Source organism: Xiphophorus maculatus, chromosome 17 (assembly GCF_002775205.1).
Source record: "Xiphophorus maculatus strain JP 163 A chromosome 17, X_maculatus-5.0-male, whole genome shotgun sequence".
Lineage (NCBI taxonomy): Eukaryota > Metazoa > Chordata > Actinopteri > Cyprinodontiformes > Poeciliidae > Xiphophorus > Xiphophorus maculatus.
Window position 1 is genome coordinate 226,123 of NC_036459.1, and position 22,514 is coordinate 248,636.

The 22,514-nt window shown below is 48.6% G+C and overlaps 1 protein-coding gene across 9 annotated transcripts in view; it reads left to right on the forward strand.

The window, feature by feature from the left end:
* The window catches only part of LOC102231807 (filamin-C), a 40,729-nt gene that overhangs the window by 6,641 nt on the left and 11,574 nt on the right, over positions 1 to 22,514 (forward strand). For 3 of the 9 annotated variants that reach the window (XM_023350305.1, XM_023350306.1, XM_023350312.1), the window contains exons 5-40: positions 251 to 369; positions 438 to 515; positions 1,045 to 1,207; positions 1,314 to 1,514; positions 6,047 to 6,169; positions 7,529 to 7,666; positions 7,836 to 7,962; positions 8,072 to 8,208; positions 8,775 to 8,968; positions 9,046 to 9,159; positions 9,245 to 9,388; positions 9,505 to 9,628; positions 9,948 to 10,108; positions 10,189 to 10,279; positions 10,378 to 10,547; positions 10,619 to 10,736; positions 10,820 to 11,082; positions 11,885 to 12,482; positions 13,657 to 13,830; positions 14,529 to 14,691; positions 14,776 to 14,936; positions 15,006 to 15,173; positions 15,861 to 15,984; positions 16,060 to 16,216; positions 16,410 to 16,526; positions 17,842 to 18,031; positions 18,104 to 18,127; positions 19,350 to 19,597; positions 20,001 to 20,093; positions 20,445 to 20,544; positions 20,641 to 20,781; positions 21,150 to 21,278; positions 21,379 to 21,552; positions 21,674 to 21,835; positions 22,037 to 22,240; positions 22,312 to 22,464. In XM_023350305.1, the coding sequence (XP_023206073.1) occupies positions 251 to 369; positions 438 to 515; positions 1,045 to 1,207; positions 1,314 to 1,514; positions 6,047 to 6,169; positions 7,529 to 7,666; positions 7,836 to 7,962; positions 8,072 to 8,208; positions 8,775 to 8,968; positions 9,046 to 9,159; positions 9,245 to 9,388; positions 9,505 to 9,628; positions 9,948 to 10,108; positions 10,189 to 10,279; positions 10,378 to 10,547; positions 10,619 to 10,736; positions 10,820 to 11,082; positions 11,885 to 12,482; positions 13,657 to 13,830; positions 14,529 to 14,691; positions 14,776 to 14,936; positions 15,006 to 15,173; positions 15,861 to 15,984; positions 16,060 to 16,216; positions 16,410 to 16,526; positions 17,842 to 18,031; positions 18,104 to 18,127; positions 19,350 to 19,597; positions 20,001 to 20,093; positions 20,445 to 20,544; positions 20,641 to 20,781; positions 21,150 to 21,278; positions 21,379 to 21,552; positions 21,674 to 21,835; positions 22,037 to 22,240; positions 22,312 to 22,464 (5,745 nt within the window). The remainder of the gene's footprint in view (positions 1 to 250; positions 370 to 437; positions 516 to 1,044; positions 1,208 to 1,313; positions 1,515 to 6,046; positions 6,170 to 7,528; positions 7,667 to 7,835; positions 7,963 to 8,071; positions 8,209 to 8,774; positions 8,969 to 9,045; positions 9,160 to 9,244; positions 9,389 to 9,504; positions 9,629 to 9,947; positions 10,109 to 10,188; positions 10,280 to 10,377; positions 10,548 to 10,618; positions 10,737 to 10,819; positions 11,083 to 11,884; positions 12,483 to 13,656; positions 13,831 to 14,528; positions 14,692 to 14,775; positions 14,937 to 15,005; positions 15,174 to 15,860; positions 15,985 to 16,059; positions 16,217 to 16,409; positions 16,527 to 17,841; positions 18,032 to 18,103; positions 18,128 to 19,349; positions 19,598 to 20,000; positions 20,094 to 20,444; positions 20,545 to 20,640; positions 20,782 to 21,149; positions 21,279 to 21,378; positions 21,553 to 21,673; positions 21,836 to 22,036; positions 22,241 to 22,311; positions 22,465 to 22,514) is intronic. The other 6 variants (XM_023350311.1, XM_005812681.2, XM_023350307.1 and 3 more) reach the window with 5 other exon arrangements.

Here is a 22,514-nt window from a genome sequence, read left to right on the forward strand (position 1 = left end):
TCAGCTCCATCTCACCTGAGCTCATATATTTACATACAGTCCTCTGTGAATAATCAATAGGAGTATGTGGTTCTTTCAGCAGCCATTAAATCTGAATATTTCTGTATAAATGAACTGCCTCTCATAATTCTAAGATTGTAATGAAAAGTCCTGCTGTGTCCAGATGTTGGCCCTTCACTATAAATCTGATGGAGATGCAGATTGGTGCAACATGCTGCTGCTCCGGCCTCAAATGGTTCTGTTGCTTCAGGTATCGAGGCTCGAGGAAACACGGTCCTGAAGCCAGCAGAGTTCCTGGTGGAGACGGTGGAGGCCGGAATGGGGGAAGTCCTGGTGTACGTGGAGGATCCGGAGGGACACACCGAGGAGGTCTGGAGTGCCACACAGCCACTGTCCGGCCAAGGAGCCGAGATTCATTCTGTATCTGGTTCTGTCAGGCCCGAGTGATTCCCAACAACGATAGGAACCGGACCTACTCTGCGGTGTACCTGCCCAAAGTGGAGGGTCTTCATAAGGTGAAGAGAACGCACGATACTTTGATAATGAAACCATTACATGCTTCATTTATGGCAGCAGCGGCTCTTCGGCTGCTTCAGGCTCCAGAGTTACTTTAAGTTTAGAAGTTTGGGCCAAAGAAAGTAAATATTTTAAAACTTCATAACTGATAAACTGTAAATTCAGCCAGCCACACTCTGAAAGATCTGGCAGTAGTGGGAACGCATCAGCTAGTCCGCTAATAGCAGAGCTAATTTTTAGCTTAGCGCTTTTGCTAACTTTGAAAACTTTTAGCAAGCTTGACTTGTCCTAAATGACATTTTAAATTACAGATATGATAAGCTCCTTAGGGTTAGCATAGCTAGCATTTAGTTAGCAGTGCACTCCACTGGCTCCTGCATTAACGTTAGTCAGATTCACAGAACAACTCTGATCAAACTTCACGTCCGCTGAGTTATCCTGGTGTCTCCACCAGCTTCAGGGTTTCCTACAGATGTTTCTAGAACTCTGCTGCTGCAGATTAACGGCCTAAAGGTTTCCTCCTCCCAGGTCAAGGTGCTGTTCGCCGGCCAGGACATAGACAGAAGCCCCTTCCTGGTGAACATCTCCAGGGCGTTGGGCGACGCCACCAGGGTCCAGGCCCGCGGGCCCGGACTGCAGCCGATGGGGAACGTGGCCAACAAACCCACGTACTTCGACATTTACACCGCAGGTAGCTTCCCTAGCAAACGTCCTGATATGAACGTGAGAGCATCGTCTACTGGAACAATCACATCCTTTGTCCAGTGAAAAGTCCTCTTGTTGTCTCTGTCCCCCAGGGGCGGGAGCCGGGGACGTAGGCGTCATCATCGTGGACTCCAACAGCCGGAGGGACACAGTGGAGATTGTGCTGGAGAACAGAGGTGACAGTGTATTCCGCTGCACCTATGTCCCCGTCCTGGAGGGCCCTCACACCGTCTGTGTGACCTTTGCTGGGCAGCAGATTCCCAGAAGTCCTTTCACTGTCAGCATCTCTGAAGGTTTGTTCCAGAATCCCCTGTTCATAAACATTCATGTTCATCCTTTCCTGACCATAACCTCACTTTCCACAGTCTGTGTTTGGACTGGGCTCTTTGGGTTCTGAAGATCAGAACCAGGAGTCTGGATCCGCTTCTGGTTCCTCAGAATCAGAGTCTGCTGGGTCGAGACGTTCCGTCTCTGGTTCTGGTCTGGTTCCAGAGGTAAAGCTGCTGGGAATTCCCAGAGCTCGAGGAATTGATCAGAACTGGTTCCGGTGTCGACCTGCCTTAACTAGGCAGAGTTCTGTTAGTTTGGGTCGGGACAGACATCTTGATTTTGATGAGCTGACCTGCAGTCCTGATTTTTGGTGGCTGAGATTTTGGACTGGGAACGTCTGAAGCGTTTTCTCCCAGTTTGGGAGTTTAGTCTGAACCAGACATGTTGCTTCAGTTGGACCCCGATTTAAAGCTGGAACCGGGTCGTTCCTTCTGGACCTCGATCCTGATCCGGATCTCATGACTGCAAGTGAAGGCTGAGTAAACCAGATTATTTCTTCTCAGCTCAACTCTTTCTCTCCACTGCAGAGCAGAACGTGGCTCTGTTCTGGGAACAAGTCCTCCTCCGTCTGTCCGTCTCCGTCCGTCTCACCATCGTCTCTTCTTTAGACTTTCTGTATCTTAGTCAAACATTTTGGTGGGATTTGGTTTCTGTCCTGACCTGCGGCTGTCTGTCTGGATAAAGGTTTGCCTCGTAGTTTAGAAGTCAGACTTCGACTCCTCCTGACTGCTGTGGTTGCATTTGGTTGATTTTCCTGGATTTGTTCTCAGCTTGTTGGAATCTGTTAGACCTCGTCTGAAACAACCAGAAGACAGAACATGTTCACTCAGCCGGCCAAAGCGACTCAAATCCGACCTTGTCACAGAAAAAAGAAGGACCTGGTTTTATCTGTTCCTCTTCCAGATGTGGAGCTAAATGTCAAGCGATCTTTAGTCGCATTTTATCAAACCTGCATCAGAATTCAGCAGCAGCAGCAGAAGAAGACAGACGGTAAATCTAAACAAAATGATAATAATGAAGTGATGAAAGCAGTCTGAGTCAGTGAACGCATCATATCACAACACACTGCTCCTGGTCCAACATCCCAACAGAACCGGGTCAGAAGCTGCAGTCGGTGCTTCACTAAAGGCCGTTGCTGTTAGCGTCTTATCAGCTTCCTTGGTCTGCTGACCGGACTGTCCCTCTCAACAACTTGATAGTCCATCCAGAGGCGGCGGCCATCTTTGCGGCTACGTTCTTCCTCTGGGGTCAACATGAAAACATGAGATGGAGTTTAGCATCAGGAGCTTCTGGGGGAGTTTCAGTGACGTGCGGTGAGGTTTATAGCTGATAAGACGCTGACCTAATCATAATTAGATTTTCAAATGTAGACCGGCTGCATGTTATTGTTCACATTTCGCGCTGGAGGCAAAAAGACTTTTCTTTTACATGCCGTCCACAGATAACGGCGCTGCTGCGGTAGAATAATTCTGTTAATTCATTAAAACTTGGAAATGTAGGTATTATTAATTTCGTGCTATGCTCCACAGAAACATAGCAAAACTCCAAACCACTTCGTTCTCTCTCTCTAAGCGCGGACTCGTTGCCATAGCAACTGACAACAACGTCACTATATTTCAGGATTCAACACCAAAAAAAACTCAAATATTTCCCACATAAAAAACAAAACATCTAGTCTGTTATAGTAGTACTGTTTTAGGCTTAATGTTTATTTTTGCGATTATTAATAAATGACGCTGTGGTAGCGCTGCTATTAGCTAAGCTAACAGCAGTTTGTGGGTCAAGTTTCTTTTCTGCATTCTTCACATACAAACTGTAGCCCACAAAACGCATTTTATTAATAAATTAAACAAAAAAAATGTTATTGCCGTCTTACCTTTACTTATAAATGAAGTCCTTGCGCCGCTCATTCTGCACAAAAATATCAGTTCATCCAAAGCCAAGTCTGTAATCCACACAAGTTGAGAAAAGGAGGAAGGATGAAAAACGTTTCTAGCAGGACATCCACAAAGCCAGTCTTTCAGTCTCCTAGTTTGCAGCAAACCTTTTCAGTCTTCCTTTAGTTATTATTTCTTGCTTCGATTGAAAATCCAGTTTAGAAAACTGTTTAAACTTTAAGTGTAGAAATGTAGTCATCCATGTTGACGTTGGAAGAGGGGAGAAAACTATAACTACACTGCTCAAAAAAATAAAGGGAACACTCAAATAACACATCCTAGATCTGAATGAAAGAAATATTCTCATTGAATACTTTGTTCTGTACAAAGTTGAATGTGCTGACAACAAAATCACAAAAAAATCATCAATGGAAATCAAATGTATTAACCAATGGAGGCCTGGATTTGGAGCCACACACAAAATTAAAGTGAAATAACACTACACGCTGATCCAACTTTAATGTAATGTCCTTAAAACAAGTCAAAATGAGGCTCAGTATTGTGTGTGGCCTCCACGTGCCTGTATGACCTCCCTACAACGCCTGGGCATGCTCCTGATGAGGTGGCGGATGGTCTCCTGAGGGATCTCCTCCCAGACCTGGACTAAAGCATCCGCCAACTCCTGGACAGTCTGTGGTGCAACGTGACATTAGTGGATGGAGCGAGACATGATGTCCCAGATGTGCTCAATGGGATTCAGGTCTGGGGAACGGGCTGGCCAGTCCATAGCTTCAATGCCTTCATCATGCCGGAACTGCTGACACACTCCAGCCACATGAGGTCTAGCATTGTCCTGCATAGGAGGAACCCAGGGCCAACCGCACCAGCATATGGTCTCACAAGGGGTCTGAGGATCTCATCTAGGTACCTAATGGCAGCCAGGCTACCTCTGGTGAGCACATGGAGGGCTGTGCGGCCCTCCAAAGAAATGCCACCCCACACCATTACTGACCCACTGCCAAACCGGTCATGCTGAAGGATGTTGCAGGCAGCAGACCGCTCTCCACGGCGTCTCCAGACTCTGTCACCTCTGTCACATGTGCTCAGTGTGAACCTGCTTTCATCTGTGAAGAGCACAAGGCGCCAGTGGCGAATTTGCCAATCCTGGTGTTCTCTGGCAAATGCCAAGAGTCCTGCACGGTGTTGGGCTGTGAGCACAACCCCCATCTGTGGACGTCGGGCCCTCATACCATCCTCATGGAGTCGGTTTCTAACCGTTTGTGCAGACACATGTACATTTGCGGCCTGCTGGAGGTCATTTTGCAGGGCTCTGGCAGTGCTCCTCCTGTTCCTCTTGCACAAAGGCGGAGGTAGCGGTCCTGCTGCTGGGTTGTTGCCCTCCTACGGCCTCCTCCATGTCTCCTGGTGTACTGGCCTGTCTCCTGGTAGCGCCTCCAGCCTCTGGACACTACGCTGACAGACACAGCAAACCTTCTTGCCACAGCTCGCATTGATGTGCCATCCTGGATGAGCTGCACTACCTGAGCCACTTGTGTGGGTTGTGGAGTCCGTCTCATGCTACCACGAGTGTGAAAGCACCACCAACATTCAAAACTGACCAAAACATCAGCCAGACAGCATAGGTACTGAGAAGTGGTCTGTGGTCCCAACTGCAGAACCACTCCTTTATTGAGTGTGTCTTGCTAATTGCCAATAATTTCCACCTGTTGTCTCCATTTGCACAACAGCAGGTGAAATTGATTGTCAATCAGTGTTGCTTCCTAAGTGGACAGTTTGATTTCACAGAAGTTTGATTTACTTGGAGTTATATTGTGTTGTTTAAGTGTTCCCTTTATTTTTTTGAGCAGTGTATATCGCTGCACTTTACTGTATGGCTAGCTCGCTGTTTCTGTCTCTTACTCTGCAGCTGTGGAGTCTCAATGTCTGGATCATGAGCGCCCCCTGCCATGAGGCCAGAGAACTGCCTGCCTCACCTCCAATCTGTTCTCTGGTTTCTGATCGCTGCTCAGCACAGGAAACACGTTACACACACAGTTGGTGACAACAAACACTGTACATTATATACATAAGTTAATTAATGGAAAATTAGTTCATATATTAAATGTTTAACCATTTTATTGGCAACATACAGACAGGAGGAGCATAGAATGGCAGTCAGTGCAGTTAGCCAGAGGTTGATCAATCCCAGGTGAGGCTCAGCTTCCTGCTGCCTCACCTGCTGCACTTCTGAGCATTTGAATGGGAAAATGCAAAATTCCACGATTTAGAAGAAAAAAAATTGGTTAAGCTAAATGAAAAATAAATACTTTATAGTACAAACCACAGGGTGAAAATACCAATATAAATTATCTTATCATTATATGATGACGTCACTGGTGAGTTTAGCCTCTCAATGCTAAGTAGCAGCAATAGGAACCAAGGCGTCTTCCTGCTGCATGAAGCTCCAAATATTTCACTGTGACTAAATGTTTGCTTGTCAGAATTGGACCTTTAATATGAGGTTCCAGTGACTGTTGCAGTTCTTCCAGTGCGGTGGTGCTGCCACCTACAGGTCTGGAGGTTCCTGTCCTCATCCTGCCTGTTGTTCCCTCCTCCAGTTTCGCAGAGCGCCCCTCCTCCTGACCCTGCGGTGCAGATTGTACCCCAGTCCATACGTACCCCACCCTCAGAAAAGAGCAGGAGAGCCCCCCCACCCACGCCGCCAAAACCCAGGCGACCAAGTTAGTAAAGGGGAGGAGGGGGGGTGACTGGTTCTGGTTCTGGTTCTGGTTCTGGTTCTGGTTCTGGCTCTGGCTGTTGGCGCTGGGAAGGTTCCTCACAGCATGTGCTGCTTCCTCCTGAGCTGCCTCTTCTTTCTCTAAGGAACAGAGTGAATGTAGCGCCCCCTGGGGCTGTGGATGGCCGCTTTACATGTTCATTCCTTTCTATTCTCCACTTCTGCAGGGAATGGTTCCTAATTATTCACATTCTGGGCTCAATCTCATGTTTCCATGTTAATATTGTCTGAGTTAATAACCAGAACTATAACAACTTCAAAAAAATATAATTATTAAACCTGAATTGTTCAGATTAATGGTTTGCTTAATTTCCTGTGGGTCTCTATATTCTCTGGTTAATTGTCTTTATTTACGTAATTCATCATTATGCAAGCAAAATAATGTATGCAACCAAATCTTTATGTATAAAACTAACTGCATGCTAACCTAAAATTAAATGAATGGAGGAAACGGGAGCCTGGATGAGTTTAAGATGTGATCTTAGATGAGCTGCTGGTCATTAGAAACTCTGGATCAAATCTGAAGCTGGTCGTAAAATAAAATATTATGATGATATAGAACATCAGATATAAAATATCTGATTTTCACAATTCAGTCAGTTCAATAACAAAAACTTCTGCTGTTTCAGCTCCTTCTAACAAACATTTATCAAAATCAGAAGATTTAAAACTGACTTTAACTTTATTTGAAGAACTGAACGATTAATCGGATGAATCAATTATTGAAATAATCATCAACTAATTTAACAACCGATTAACCGTTAACTATAAAAAATCTTTTTATCTGTAAATTTGTTCGATCAAAACTCATCTGCTGGCAGTGTTAGCTTCTCCTGCTTCACATTCTGTAAATCTGCTATTAATCACCTTTTACTGTCCAGTTATTAATCAGTTCATCAATAATTGATCAATCCTGCTCTGTATTGATGTTCAGCTTTTCTCATGTTGATGTTTGAAGGATTTTTACCTGCAGATTCATCTTTTGCTACAAATGACCAAACATTCATCATGATCATCACGCAGCTGGTTCTCTCCTCTCCTCTAGATTTACGCTAGCTGCTAACCGCTAACTGCTAACCACTAACCGCTAACTGTCTCCAGGCTTCAGGATTTAACGCTTCCTGCTGGTTCTGTCATTGTAACATTTCGGATCTTTAAAACGTTTCCAGAACCATTTGCTCTCTTTGTTTTGGCTTCAGCTCCATTAAACCGCTGCTTCCTGTGTGGATGGAGAGAGGCACTGGTCTGCGTTACTGTCCCAGTCTAACCAGTACCTGAACATGTCTCCCTATGGTTCTGACAGCCTGCAACCCGAACGCCTGCAGAGCGTCGGGTCGGGGTTTGCAGCAGAAGGGCCTGAGGGTGAAGGAAGTGGCCGACTTCAAAGTGTACACTAAGGGAGGCGGCGGCGGGGAGCTGAAGGTCGCTGTGGAGGGCCCCAGTAAGGAACACCTCAGATTAAACCAGATTATTGGAAGAGTTATTATAAATAATTATGAACTGGTGTCTATTCAGTTTTTCACATTTACAGTATTTTACATTTTTAATGAGTTTCTATTTGTCAGCTGATTTATTCCCCTGGCGGTGAGTTTTCTGTGTTTCCTCCCCAGAAGGCCTAGAGGAACCGGTGAAGGTGATGGCAATGGAAAACGGCGTTTATGAATGTAACTATTACCCCGTCATGGCAGGGAAGTACATCATTACAATCACATGGGGAGGACACAGCGTCCCCCGCAGGTGAGGATGATAGACTTCATGTTGTGCTGCAGAGGGCCCAGTACGGTGCCCTGGGGGCCTACAGGAGGAGCATCGACCCTGACGTTTCCGCATCTGTTTGCGTCCTCAGCCCGTTTGAGGTCCACGTCAGCGCAGAGGCGGGGCCTCAGAAGGTGAGGGCCTGGGGCCCGGGCCTGGAGACCGGCATGGTGGGGAAGAGCGCAGACTTTGTGGTGGAGGCCATCGGTACTGAAGTGGGAACTCTTGGTACGTCGTCCAGTTCAAACCCGGAGAACACCAAAACTTTTCAGTCTGACGATCCGTTGCTAAGCTCTCTGCGGTCCTGAAGCTGCTGCTTCCTCTCCATGCTTTAAACGTCACCTTGACGTTTAACCGTTAACTGGCCAAGATATCGTCATCAGGCTCACACAGCAGATTGTAGCCCTCTCAGGCTAAAATCGAGTGTGACAACAGGAAGCAGCTCCTGATTCTTCATCACCATTTCCTGTTGGTGTTTGTTGAACCACATCGTTTGCTGCTACCACCAGCTGCCTACTGAGCAAGCTCTGTCAGTACGGGATCTTCTGCATCTGCATGTCTTCATCCTGAGTCAGAGCAACCCTCCAGGCACATCTGATCCAACCTGACAGAACACTGACTAAAATATTAACACTGCAAACTGGTGAAGAATATAATAATTCATTAGGATGAACTAGTTTTTATTCCTAACAGAGCATAATGTCATCAGCATAGAGTGGCAGCTGAACTTTACAGTATCAAACACACATCTGTTCCCCTTCCTGAGAACAAAAATTGTGACTGACTGTGTGCAGGTTTCTCCATCGAGGGACCCTCACAGGCTAAGATTGAGTGTGACGATAAAGGCGACGGGTCGTGTGACGTCCGGTACTGGCCCACTGAGCCGGGCGACTACGCCGTCCATGTCATATGTGATGATGAGGACATCAAGGACAGTCCCTTCATGGCTCACATCCTCCCTGCGGCTCTCGATGTGTTTCCTGACAAGGTCTGAGCAGAACCTCCCTGGTTCCAAGGGTCCTCAGCTGTTTCTAAGTAAACAAGAGCTTTGCCTCTGCTCCTCAGGTGAGATGCTACGGCCCTGGACTGGAGCCTCTGGGCTGCATCGTTAACAAGCCAGCCAACTTCACCATCGACACCAGCGGATCCAGCAGAGGAGAGCTGAGGCTCTACGCTCAGGTGAGAACCAAAACCTTCCTGAACTGGCCGCCATCTTGTCATCGCCGTGGAAGAGAAACGATTCAATCTGTGGGTTCCTCACCAGGATGCAGACGGCTTCCCCATCGACATCCAGATCACTGACAATGGCGACTGCACCTACTTCTGTGTCTACATTCCCACCAAACCCATCAAACATACCATCATCATCACCTGGGGCGAAGTCAACGTTCCCTGTAGCCCCTTCAGGGTAGCTAGCCGCTTACAGCTTACAGCAGTCCTGAAGCTCTCTTTAAGTCTCTGCTGTGGCCTGAGATAAAAGTTGAGAATGAAAAGAATGTTTCTGGTCCAAATGTTGGTGATTAGGTGATAATAGGAGAAGGCAGCCATCCAGAGAACGTGAAAGTCTATGGTCCAGGTGTGGAGAAGACAGGCCTGAAGGCCAACGAGCCGACATACTTCACAGTGGACTGCAGTGAGGCTGGACAAGGTGAGACACGGTCCAAAATCCCGCCTAGTTCATGCCATTCCTCCGGTCTCCAACATGTGCAGAGCCTTATAATGTCTGGCTGAATTATCTGGAAAAGTTGTCAAGGGAATGCTGATTTTCCAGGAAGTTTCTGCTCATTGATCCAAGATGTGCACAAGAAAACCTTTGGGTGTTTCAGATCTTTGTCCATTTCAGACTCTGATCTTCGAGGTTAATCTGTACTTCCTTCTCCCATCTTATTGTGAAGCCAGAAGACATTCAGATTAACTGGAGTGATCTAAATCCTGAACGCCACCAACAGTCTGTTTTTTCCTGCTAGGTGACGTCAGCATCGGGATCAAGTGCGCTCCCGGGGTGGTCGGACCAGCGGAGGCGGACATTGACTTCGACATCATCAAAAACGACAACGACACGTTCACAGTGAAGTACATGCCTCCGGGGCCGGGTCAGTACACCATCATGGTTCTGTTTGCGGATCAGGTGAGAGCCCAGGAGGTGAATCACCTCTGCAGACCTGTTGGGTTCAACCAAGCTAATGTCTCTAATGAATGTTCAAACAGGAAATTCCCATCAGCCCTTTCAGAATAAAGGTGGAGCCTTCTCACGATGCCGCTAAAGTTAGAGCCGAGGGACCGGGACTGAACAGAACCGGTGAGTCTGTTTCATAGGAGCTGAACCCCGGAGCAAAGATGTCTGTGCATGGTGAGAGCTGAAGCTCAGTGATGCTGCATGTGTTGCTACCTGAGCAGGTGTGGAGGTTGGGAAGCCCACACACTTCACCATCTACACCAAGGGAGCCGGCAAAGCCAAACCAGAGGTCCATTTTATTGGCGCCGCTAAAGGCGAAGCTGTCCGGGACTTTGAGATCATTGACAACCACGACTACTCGTACACGGTCCGCTACACGGCGGTGCAGCAGGTAACGCCCCGCCCAGTCGTCAGGGTGGAGTTCAGGCCGACCGATGGATAACTACAGTCCGTGTCTCTCAGGGGAACATGTCCATCACCGTCTGCCACGGAGGAGACCCCATCCCCAGAAGCCCGTTCAGCATCACCGTGGCCCCCCCTCTGGACCTCAGCAAGGTCAAAGTTCAGGGTTTCAACAACAGTAAGTATGTCGGCAATCGGCTGCCAACAGGAAGCAGATGAAGGACAGTAAAGCTCATCCTACTGCCTCTGTCCAAACCGCAGAGGTGGACGTTGGCGTGGATCAGGACTTCTCTGTCACGACTCGAGGTGCCGGCGGTCAGGGCAAGCTGGACGTGAAGATCACCTCTCCATCGCATCATCCAATCCCCAGCAAGCTGGAGTCAGGGACAGCCAATGAGGTTCACACTGTGAAGTACATCCCAACGGAGGAAGGGCCATACAGAGTGGACATCAGCTACGATGGGAACCCCGTCCCCGGAAGTCCCTTCACTGTGGAGGGTGTCATGCCTCCGGACCCTTCAAAGGTGAGGAAACACTGTCACGTTTCCACTGGAGGAGCCTCGTCTCCAGGTCAGGAATCAATCAATCAGTCTCAGTCTGGGAATAGATAAACCTTTCTAGGATCCAGGGAACTCCTTTGGATCCCAACAAAACCTCAGTAGCTCTGAGTGAAATCCATTTTCCTGTTGATCCAGGGTGAAGATGATTGTCGCAACTGCCTGAGGTCCACATGTAGCCGATTTCATTTTAGTCTTTCATTGACACAAAAACTCTGTTTAATATCACTAAAAATGATGATTTCTAAAGACTGACTGAAGTGGAGATATGAGTGTTTGGAGATTTAGGTTCCATCACATTCTGCAACAGACAGACATGATTCCTGTCAACATCATCTAGTTATTTAATAACTTTATATTCTAATATTCTGGCATCAATGAGCCTTCTGGCGCCATGTTTGATTCCTAACGGGAAGTGCTGGTTGTTTTGGAGCAATCTGATTGGCTGACAGATTTTAGCTTTGCTACACTGCCCCCTATGGGTGTGGCAGGTTTAAAACAAGTCTGTGGGGCTGATTCATGAGAATGAACTCGTTTCTGAAGCCCATCCCGTGTGTATGATATATTTTTTAACGATGTGGCACAGAAAATGGTTTCTAAAGATCTGGCTACATGTGGACAAGTCTCAGGGACTCTGACCTGGTCCAACTTTTCTCCTGAGTGGTTCTTCTAATCCCAGTTTACTCTGGGAGTACTCTAAGTTTATGAAGCTAAAATCATCCATTTGGTCCATTATTCACTGCCTCCTCCTGTGCGTGTTGACCTCCAGGTCCGAGCCTACGGTCCCGGCCTTCAGGGTGGCCTGGTGGGCAAACCGGCTCCGTTTGCCATCGACACGAAGGGAGCAGGAACCGGCGGTCTGGGTCTGACGGTGGAAGGTCCATGTGAGGCCAAGATTGAATGCCAGGACAACGGAGACGGATCGTGCTCTGTGTCCTACCTGCCCACTGAGCTCGGAGAATACACCATCAACATCCTGTTTGCAGAGCAGCACGTCCCCGGTTCGCCCTTCAAGGCCGCGGTCCAGGCCGCCTTCGACCCCAGCAAGGTGATAGCCAGTGGCCCCGGCCTGGAGCGGGGAAAGGTCAATGAGGCCGGGTCCTTCACAGTGGACTGCTCTGCGGCCGGCGAGGCCGAGCTCACCATCGAGATCGTGTCGGACAGCGGATCCAAGGCGGAGGTTTGTGTTCAGAACCACGGCGACGGGACGTACTCCATCACCTACACGCCTCCGAGCCCGGGCATGTACTCCATCACCATCAAGTATGGAGGACACACGGTGCCAACGTTCCCAGTCCGCCTGCAGGTGGATCCGGCTGTGGACACCAGCGGGGTGAAGGTGTACGGACCCGGAGTGGAGCCAAGAGGTGAACAGCTTTACATCATTCATTTTAGATTCAAAGAGGTGATTTAATCTGTAATGAAGCCAAAATCCACTGGGAGAATAAATATTGTGGTGAAATAAACCTGAGTGGAAGGTTTCTACTGGGTTTATCCTAAAACTGGGTCACCAAGTCCAGTCCTCAGCCATCCTGCAACTTTTACATGCATCTCTGCTCAAACACACCTGGACCAGGTAAACCGCTCCAGCAGCCAATTGCAGAGCTGAATGATCGCTGTGAGGGAATTCAGACATTTTGGAGCAGAGATGCATCTAGAAGCTGAGGACTGGACTAAATACAGCTAATCGACGCGCTTCTTGTTTCTTCACTGAACCTTTAGACAGTTTGGAGAATCAAAATGGAATTTCAAATTAAAAGTCTAGTTCAGCCCAAACTGACAGAACAAATTAAAACAACGAACCAATCGTTTTTCATAATGAATAAATAATGAATGTTTGTGAGCTGACCATATGAACTCAGACTGAAATCTGTTCTCCGTCTTGGTGAAGCAGCGCTGACCCAATGTCGCCTCACTTATTATCGCTGGTTAAATTTTAAAGCCTTTTTATTATCTTTATTGTCAGTTCCTTTTATTTTATGGCTCAGAACTAAACCAAACCCGTCCTGCCTTGTAAGTGTTTTGCTCTCTGCTGTTCTGAGCTCAGTGTTTCCAATGAGGTTCTGGATCCAGAATGACCTGGTTTCAGTTGCAGGCCAGTAAATGATCCGAACTGGATCCAGAAATTCAGCAGCACTTTTAAAGTTCTCCAGGTCTTTACTTTCACTGTTTATTATTTACACTGATTTATTCTTGATTTGATTAAATGTTTGCAAAAATAATCCTGAAAAAACAGAAAGATGGAGAAAAACTCAGTTTAACCAGACAATGAAATATTTACTATGAAAGAATGATTCAGGTGGGTTGGTGGTCTGGTGTCTGGTGGTTCTGTTGGTCCTGGTGGTCTGGTGTCTGGTGGTTCTGTTGGTCCTGGTGGTCTGGTGTCTGGTGGTTCTGGACCTTGTTCTGGGATCTCGTTGCCGTTTTCCAGAATCTTCCTGTTGCTTTGGTCTGTTGACTGTTTTGGGTCGCTCCTCCTCCAGATGTTCTGGACCTCCTCACTCTCCTTGTCCTCCAGCCTGACTGTGTTTTTCCCTGCAGGCGTCCTGAGGGAGGTCACCACCCATTTCATGGTCGACACCCAGTCGCTCTACAAGGCCGGAGGAAGCCACGTTAAGGTCCAGGTGTCCAACCCGTCCGGCGCCAACACGGACGCCTACGTCTCTGATCAGGCAGACGGGACCTGCAGAGTGGAGTACACGCCTTACGAAGACGGTGAGCGTTTCAGCTGCGGTTGGTCTACCAGAGAAGATCTGCTGCTGTTTCCTCTCCACCTTGCAACTGAAGAGCTCAGAAAGCCTGAGTTGATTCTGTGCTGCCAGAGCAGCAGGGAAGGACATGGTTCTGGTTTTGGTTCTGGTTCTTGAGCTCTCCTGCTGATCTTCAGGGTAAATGAAGCCCCAGAGGGAGAGCAGGGAGCTGCTGGTATTAATAGCTGCAGACGCTCTGCGTGCTTTCCACTCAAAGTAACATGCTGGGGCCCAGTGCATCATGGGACGCAAATACTTGGTGTTTATTTCCAGCCAGGCAGAAACACACAGTGAACTGAAAGGTTGCTGGTTCCAAACCCTGATGCGTCCTGGAAAGGCTTTTAAAGAGCTTTTTCTATCTTCATTAGAAACCTCAGAGTAATCAGACTGCTGCTGAACATTTACCATGATGTCCCAAGATGCACTGGGCCCACCACACTTTTTTAAATCTGAAGGGCCTTCATCGTTGCTCAATCGTTCCTCCGTTGTTCCTTTGTCTTTCCTCCATCATTCTTTCGTCGTTCCTCCATAGTTCCATTGTTCCTCCATCGTTCCGTCATTTCTTCATCATTACTTCATTGTTCCTCAGTGCTGTGGATTCATGACGCTTCACTGACCGTTTGGTTTCTGCTGCTCAGCTGGAACTAATGTCTGTGTTTCCAGGTTTGCACCTTATTGAGGTTCTCCTGGACGATGTCTCCGTCCCAAAGAGTCCCTTCAGGGTGTCAGTCACCGAGGGCTGCGACCCCAGTCGGGTCCGAGCCTTCGGTCCTGGGCTGGAGGAAGGTCTAGTGAACAAATCAAACAGCTTCACTGTTGAAACCAGGTAACCATGTTCTGCTGTCCAGAACCTCCCAGAACCCACAGGAACGGGACCGTTTGGCCTGAATTCCCTGTATCCCATTTTAAGGGGCGCCGGCACTGGAGGACTGGGTCTGGCCATTGAAGGTCCCTCAGAGGCAAAGATGTCCTGTCAAGACAACAAGGACGGCAGCTGCAGTGTTGACTACATCCCGTTCACTCCCGGAGAATACGACGTCAACATCTCCTTTGGAGGCCTCTCTATCCCAGGTCAGAGGTCAGCCCAGCTGGGTGGCTTCCTCCCAGGGAACGGCTAAACGTCCTTCTGATTCTCTCCAGGAAGCCCGTTTCGTGTCCCGGTCCGGCAGGTGGTCGATCCCAGTAAGGTGAGGTGTTCTGGTCCTGGATTGGGAGGAGGAGTCCGCGCTCATGTTCCTCAGACCTTCACGGTGGACAGCAGCAAGGCGGGAATGGCTCCTCTGGAAGTCCAGATCTACGGACCTGCAGGTGAGACGGTCAGCCAAGGACACGTCTTTACAATCAGGCGGGTTTTCATTCCCCCACGTCTCACTGAACAAATAAAACCTAAATGAGCGAGCTAGCTATTTAGATTTATATTTAGTTTTGAGATAACTACATATTTAGTTTACAAAATAAATAGTTAGCTCTGAGCTAGCTAAATATTTAGTTTATAAACTACATATTTAGCTAGCTTAGAACAAACTTTTTAGCTAATATGCTAATTCACTTGCCAATAGGTGGAAGCAGACTATAAAAATAAAAGCTGGGTCTTGAGAAAATCTATGTAAATCCTGAGAACTGATGCATCTCTGCTACTGCCCAGCTTTTATTTTGGTACTTAGCTTTTCACTAAATATTTAGCTTGCTAGCAAAACATAGCATGGTGAAAATATGACTAACAAAAGTGAATCCTCATTTTTTGTCAGACTAGATAAGAATTATTACTGTTAATTTCCGACTGCGTAGCTGTGCTAATGAATGGTAAATTCATTAGCTGTAACTTTATTGAGCACAGCAGGAGGAACCAGTTTGACACGTCAGCGTCATGAGGGTCCTCTGGTCACTGAAACAGGTTTTCCTTCCCTGATTCGCTCCATCTTGGTGCTGTTGGTTCTGATGAGGCCCAGTAAGTTGCTACCTGGAGCTGATTGGTGGAACTCGTTCTGTCCCCAGGTGTGGCCGAGCCGCTCAGTGTCACAGACAACGGGGACGGTACCCACGCGGTTAACTATACCCCGGCCAGCGACGGGCCATACACGGTGTGCGTGAAATACGCCGACCAGGAGGTCCCTCGGAGGTTTGTCCCGAGCAGAATGCTGAGCAGGTTAGACTTCCAGAACCAGCTGTGACCCGTCAACCCGTCTCAACTCAGTCCCTTTAAGATCAAGACCCTCCCGGCTCATGACGCCAGCAAGGTCCGGGCCAGCGGTCCGGGCCTGAACGCCTCCGGGGTCCCGGCCAGTCTGCCCGTGGAGTTCACCATCGACGCCAGGGACGCTGGAGAAGGACTGCTCACCGTCCAGATCCTGGTGAGTCTAGCAGGCTGCCAAGTTTTTTCAGAACCGTCTCTGCCATTGATCTGCAGTGTGGGAAACCAGTAGGACTCTGGTTTCAGCAAAACATAACCGTCTGGTGAGGCAGGTGATGGAAGTGTAGCCTCACCATGCTCTGTTATCTGTCTCCTAATCCCGACCCGACCCGGCCCGGCTGCTGGTGCTGCAGGACCCAGACGGGTGCAGGCGCGAGGTCTCGCTGTTTGTGGAGGACTGGGGCAGGAGGGTGTGGCAGTCCCACATAGTAAAGAAAACCATCCCCTTCAGTATTCTGAGGAGAGGCTGCGTAAGGCCATGACCTCTTCACCCCATCTCACCTTCATCCTCACCCTTCCCTCCTCCTCCTCCCTCGCTACCTCCACTTCATCGCCGTTCACTGCTTCGCCACAGAGCCGCTTGCTTTAGGTGCTCCGGTTGTTTCCTACAACACATCAGGATCTTCCAGGTTTAACTGGATCATGACAGGTTCAGTATTAGACAGCTAGTTTTAATATCAGACATTTCAGCAACAAGGTAGTTCAAAGTGCCACAGCAGAAAAACTTACTACAGGAACCAGTTATGAAACTAGCAGCAAACATTACACATTTAATTCTCTGACTCTCCCAGGTGTGTTTGGGCCAATCCAGTTACAGGTTCCACCAGATTTAGAACTGGTTCTGATGTGTGTCATGCTTCACCCCCCACCTCACCCCCACCCCTCTGTGGTCTACATGTGGACTGACTCCATCCAGTTTGTGGGTTGAGCTAACAGCCAGACTAACCTCTGGTTCTCCGTAGACCCAACAGCACTGACCTCAGACCATCAGCAGCCAATCAGGCTTCAGTAACCACTGGACCTCAGTGTAGAGTGTGTTCACATCAGCCATGTGTGTGTAAGCTTTAATCCAACTCCTAGAGAGTCTGATTCGGTTGGTGAGGTGTGAATGCTAGTTGACCTTTGACCTCTGGTCCTCCAAACCTCGGTCTGGGTTCGTTTGAAGTGAACTCTGGTTTGGTTTGAATGCATATGTGAACACCAAGCGGACCGGAGACCGCTTCAAAAGGAGGAAGTGGACTACGGCGCAGTGCATTCTGGGTAAATACAACCAAAGCTAGCATGCTAGCCAAGCGCTAGCAGCAGAAATGGCTCCTGGTCTTCAGCCAGAGACTAAAGAGAAATCCTCCAACTGCTAAAATCGGACGCCTCCATCTTGTTTCCATCTGGTGAAGAAGGAAGTTGCTCTCAGCGTCTTCAGAGGTTTTTGTGTCGTTTCCTTCAGTGGTTCTTGGTGCAGCGCCCCCACAGGCCAGGAGGGGAACAGGTTGGTTTGACTCAGAGCAGAGAGAAAGAGAACCACAGCAGCTGCTTGAGTAAAGCAAGGCAGACATTCATGCTTCACTCCAACCACAACTCCTATAAGGTATTCACACCCTTAGGATGAAGGAGTGAATACTTTTGGAGGCTCTGTGTGTAAATGTCCTTGTCTGAAAATGAGATGTTCCTGAAGCTTTGTTCTACCAAAGTCCAGCAGCCAATCAGAGTGCTGTTCCCAGTGGCTGATGGTCCGAGACCAGTGATGAAACCGTTCTGTCCACTAACTTCCTGTCCGTGTCGAACCAGGACCCGGAGGGAAAACCCAAGAAGGCCAACATCCGGGACAACCGGGACGGGACTTACACGGTGTCCTATGTACCGGACATAACGGGACGCTACACCATCACCATCAAGTACGGAGGGGACGAGATCCCGTACTCGCCCTACAGGATCCACGCCGTGCCCACCGGGGACGCCAGCAAGTGTTTGGTCACAGGTCAGGCTCCGCCCACCGCTGCTCACATCACCAATCAAATTCAGCCTTGCTGACTGTGTTGTTTCCTTTCAGTTTCCATTGGAGGACACGGACTGGGTGAGTTCCTACAAACTGCTGATGTTTCACTGAGAGTACTGCAGGAGAACCTGCAGGAATTAAATTCCTGCTGCAGCTTTTTAAATGTTTGCATTCTTTATTTTTCTGCCTCATCAAAACCAAATGAACAACAAAGACTCAAAGGAACTGAGAATAAATGTTCTCTGAGTTCCTCCAATTTTCCTGCTGCTTAGTGTGAAAAGAATCATATTTATGTTTTAGATCCACTTTATGGATGGGAACCATGGCAACAGCAGTCTTTTCTCTGTTTTCTTCCCACATCTGTGTCTCTTTGTCTTTGTCGAACTGTGTTAGCTACAGCTGCACCGCCTGCTGGTGGAGCGGAGGTATTACAGGTATCACCATGTAGAGATGTAGATTTTCTCAAATCCAGAAGGAAAAAACATCAAAATCGTCTTTTTAAAACATCTAGTTGGTGGCAGAGGCCTTGAACGCACCTTTGAGAGAAAACTTTCAGCTGCTCGGTCAACCAAGCTGCGTCTCCAGAAGGTCCACCTGATAAAACCCAGATTCTGTCAGCTGTTACCGGCCGAATTAGAATCTGACTTGGTTCACAGAGACCCAGGTCAGATGACTGGTCTCAAAGCAGATTCACTTACAAACAAGTTAATGTGGAGCAAATGTCTTGTTTTCGCGCCTTCAAAGTTCAAACCAACCTGTTGAGATCTTGGAACCAGAGAAGATCAGTTGGTCATCCACCCAGCCTGGATTCTTCAGGTCCTCTGAACGTCTCTCTGGATTCAGACACAGATCCAGACTGTCTCTGGGAAGGACCTGGTGAAGGCAGCTTTCCCACCTCTGGCTCACATGCAGAGTTTGATTGTAGGTCTAGTTTTTCCTTCAGCTGTGGTCTTGGCAGGACTTGACGTCAAATCCTCAATTTTTCTTACAGTATTAAAACCAAACCAACAAGCCACCTCCGTCCAATTGGTAACCAGGTGTGACAAGCAGGTTATGAGTCAATGATCCTCTTTCAGACAAAGAACCCGAGTGTTTAGGATGAGAAATAAAAAGCATGTTTAGGATGCAGAGTTGCTCATCTTGGAAAGTTCCTTTCTTGATGAACACAAGTTCCAGAAAAGAAATGAAAATGCTAAAGAAATGAATTAGACTCATGCATGATTGAAAACCAGAACCCAGTTCCCACAGGTCCCAGTTGGTTAGCTGGTATCAGGCAACGACACCCTGCTCTCCTCATCAGGTTCAGGTCTTGGTCCAACTATCCAGATTGGAGAGGAAACGGTCATCACCGTAGACGCAAAGAATGCTGGGAAAGGTAAAGTCACCTGCAAGGTGTCGACGCCAGACGGAGCGGAGCTGGATGTGGACGTGGTGGAGAACGCCGACGGGACATTTGATATTTATTACACGGCTCCAGAACCCGGCCAGTACATCATCACTATCCGGTTCGGGGGGGAGCAGATTCCCAACAGCCCCTTCCACGTGGAGGTGAGTAGAAACTGCAGACTGGCTGGGGTTTGGTTTGGTTTGGGTTGGGTTGAGTCCTAGTTTCTGTTGGGTTGGATTTATTCCTGGTTTAGGTTGAGTTTTGGTTTGGTTAGGTTTAGTCTTGTTGGGGTTGTTTTCTGGTTAGTCCTGATTTAGGTTAGTCTGGGAACCCAAGTTTCAGTGGAAACTTCAGACATTTTTTCCTGGAAGTTTAATTAATGATACATTGATGAAAATAAACTAGTTCCTGTTTAATATGATCTGTTTTCTCCGTCTCCAGTGGATAATCTGAGTAATCAGCCCCCGACTGACTGAACCTGCTGAGTTCAGCCTGAGTTATTTAGGTGTTTGCCTTCAGCTAACTGTTGCGTTTGCTCTAACTGTTGCATCTTGTTCTCGTCAGGCGAGTGAAACCGTGCCAATAATCGAGGAACCATGTGACAAGGTTCAGTCGCAGCAGCCCTACTCGCCCTACGCAGGCTTCTCCCCTCACTGGGTATCAGCGCTGCCGTTAATCTGCTGCTGCAGACCGACTCTGTCACTGACAGAGTCGGTCTGTCAGTGACAGAGTCACTGACAGACCGGGAATCTGGGTTGTCAATAACAACCCAGATTCCCTGATCCATCCTCTGCCAGCTGCTGCATGAAAACCTACTGGGCTGAAATAACCAAAGCTTCGCTTTAAGTTCATTTCATCTCTTCACGGTTTGGTCCTGCTGGGTCAGAACCAGCTGTGATGGACCGCTGGCTCTTCCAGCCACTCATTTTCCTCCCATTTGTTTCTGGACCCGTTCCCAAAGCTCCCTGTATGCTACCAGTGACACACCTCCCCTCTGCTCCGGTTTAGGCAACAGACGATCCAATCAGCGCTGCGGCTGGGATGGAGCCAGTGCTGCGTCCCTTCAGCCTGGTTATTCCCTTCACCGTGCAGACAGGAGAGATCTCAGGTACGACACACACCGCATCCATTCCTCACACTTCATGACTTCATGAAACGTCTCCGTCGCTGTAATGAGTTAAAACCCGGTTGGTGTTTCCCGCAGGCGAGGTCCGAATGCCGTCGGGTCGAACAGCTCGGCCAAACATCGCTGACAACAAGGACGGGACGGTGATGGTGAAATACTCGCCGACTGAGCGTGGCCTGCATGAGATGGACATCAGATACGACGGAAGCCACATCCCAGGTAACTGCTGCCAGACGTTCCAGTCCACTTGGACCTGTTTGAGTTCACTGTTCTGACTCCCAGAACCGGGATGTTCCCTGCTCCGGTTGCACTCACTGAACCATGTTTCACTGTTACCTGCAACCATTGATCCTCTCTGAGATCAGCTAAACGGGTCAGAAGGAAAACCAGTTCATACCACAAACACTCCAGGTTCTGGTTCTCCTCTCAGTGGGACGGGCCGTTTGGGTTCATGCCTCCTGGTACAACAGCACTTAAACACAAGACTTATGCTGTAGGAGGAAGGAGCTAAGTTCAACTCTGTGGAACCAGAACCTCCAGCAGAACCAGAACCTTCTGTAAAACTGCTTCCCTCCTGTGTGTTTCAGGAAGTCCACTGCAGTTCTACGTTGACGCCATCAACAGCGGTCATGTGACGGCGTTCGGCGCCGGCCTGAGCCACGGTGCGGTGAACCGGCCTGCCACCTTCACCATCGTCACCAAAGACGCCGGAGAAGGTATCGGCAGCAGGAAGCAGGTTTTCTATGTTTCAGTCAACAGGAAGCTGAACGTGAAGCAGGTGAACGTCGTCATGGTGCGTCCTCTGCCTCTCTGCAGGAGGTTTGTCCCTGGCTGTTGAAGGTCCGTCAAAAGCAGAGATCAGCTGCACAGACAACAAAGACGGGACGTGCACGGTGTCCTACCTGCCCACCGCGCCCGGAGACTACAGCATCATCGTCAAGTTTGATGACAAAAATATCCCGGGAAGCCCGTTTATGGCAAAGATCACCGGTACGGAAACTCCACAGGGAACAAATCAAATCAGTCTGAGTCTGGACCGTGCTAAGAGAATAAACCGACTTCTTGCCAACCGGGCCGGTTCACTGTTCACTCCTTCATGTTTCCTCTTCAGGAGACGACGCCATGAGGACGTCGCAGCTCAACGTTGGCACCGCATCAGACGTTTCCTTAAAGATCACAGAGACGGACCTGAGCAGCCTGATGGCAACCATCAGAGCGCCGTCTGGCCACGAAGAGCCGTGTCTCCTGAAGAGGCTCCCCAACAGACACATTGGTACCTGTCCAGGTCTCACCTGGGTTCAGAGCCCGACCTAAGAAGCTTTACTGGCATTTTCAACAATTGGTTTCCTCACTGTTGAGCAAAGAAAGTTCCTGAAACGTCTTGATAGATTTGATTTGGGACAAAATGGGACAGAAACCTTGTGCATTTCTCAACATGTCACAGGAAGTGATGTCTGATCTGTCGTTCATGCAGGAATCTCCTTCACCCCGAAGGAAGTGGGTGAACATGTGGTGAGCGTGAAGAAAAGTGGGAAGCATGTGACTAACAGCCCGTTTAAGATCATGGTGGGTCAGTCAGAGATCGGCGACGCCAGCAGGGTGAAGGTTTACGGCCAGGGCCTGGTGGAGGGACACACCTTCGAGGTTGCAGAGTTCATCGTGGACACTAGGAATGCCGGTGAGAATGCATACCGCCTGCTCAGTGTCTGGGTCAGGGTTTCGGTTCTGACAGTCTGTTTTGTTTGGAAGGTTATGGCGGTCTGGGCCTGTCCATCGAGGGTCCGAGCAAAGTGGATATTAACTGTGAGGATGTGGACGACGGGACGTGTAAGGTGACCTACTGCCCTACGGAACCTGGGAACTACATCATCAACATCAAGTTTGCTGACCAGCATGTTCCAGGTAAAGCCAGAAGCTGCTGCTCTGCCTCCTGACATGCATGCTGGGAAACA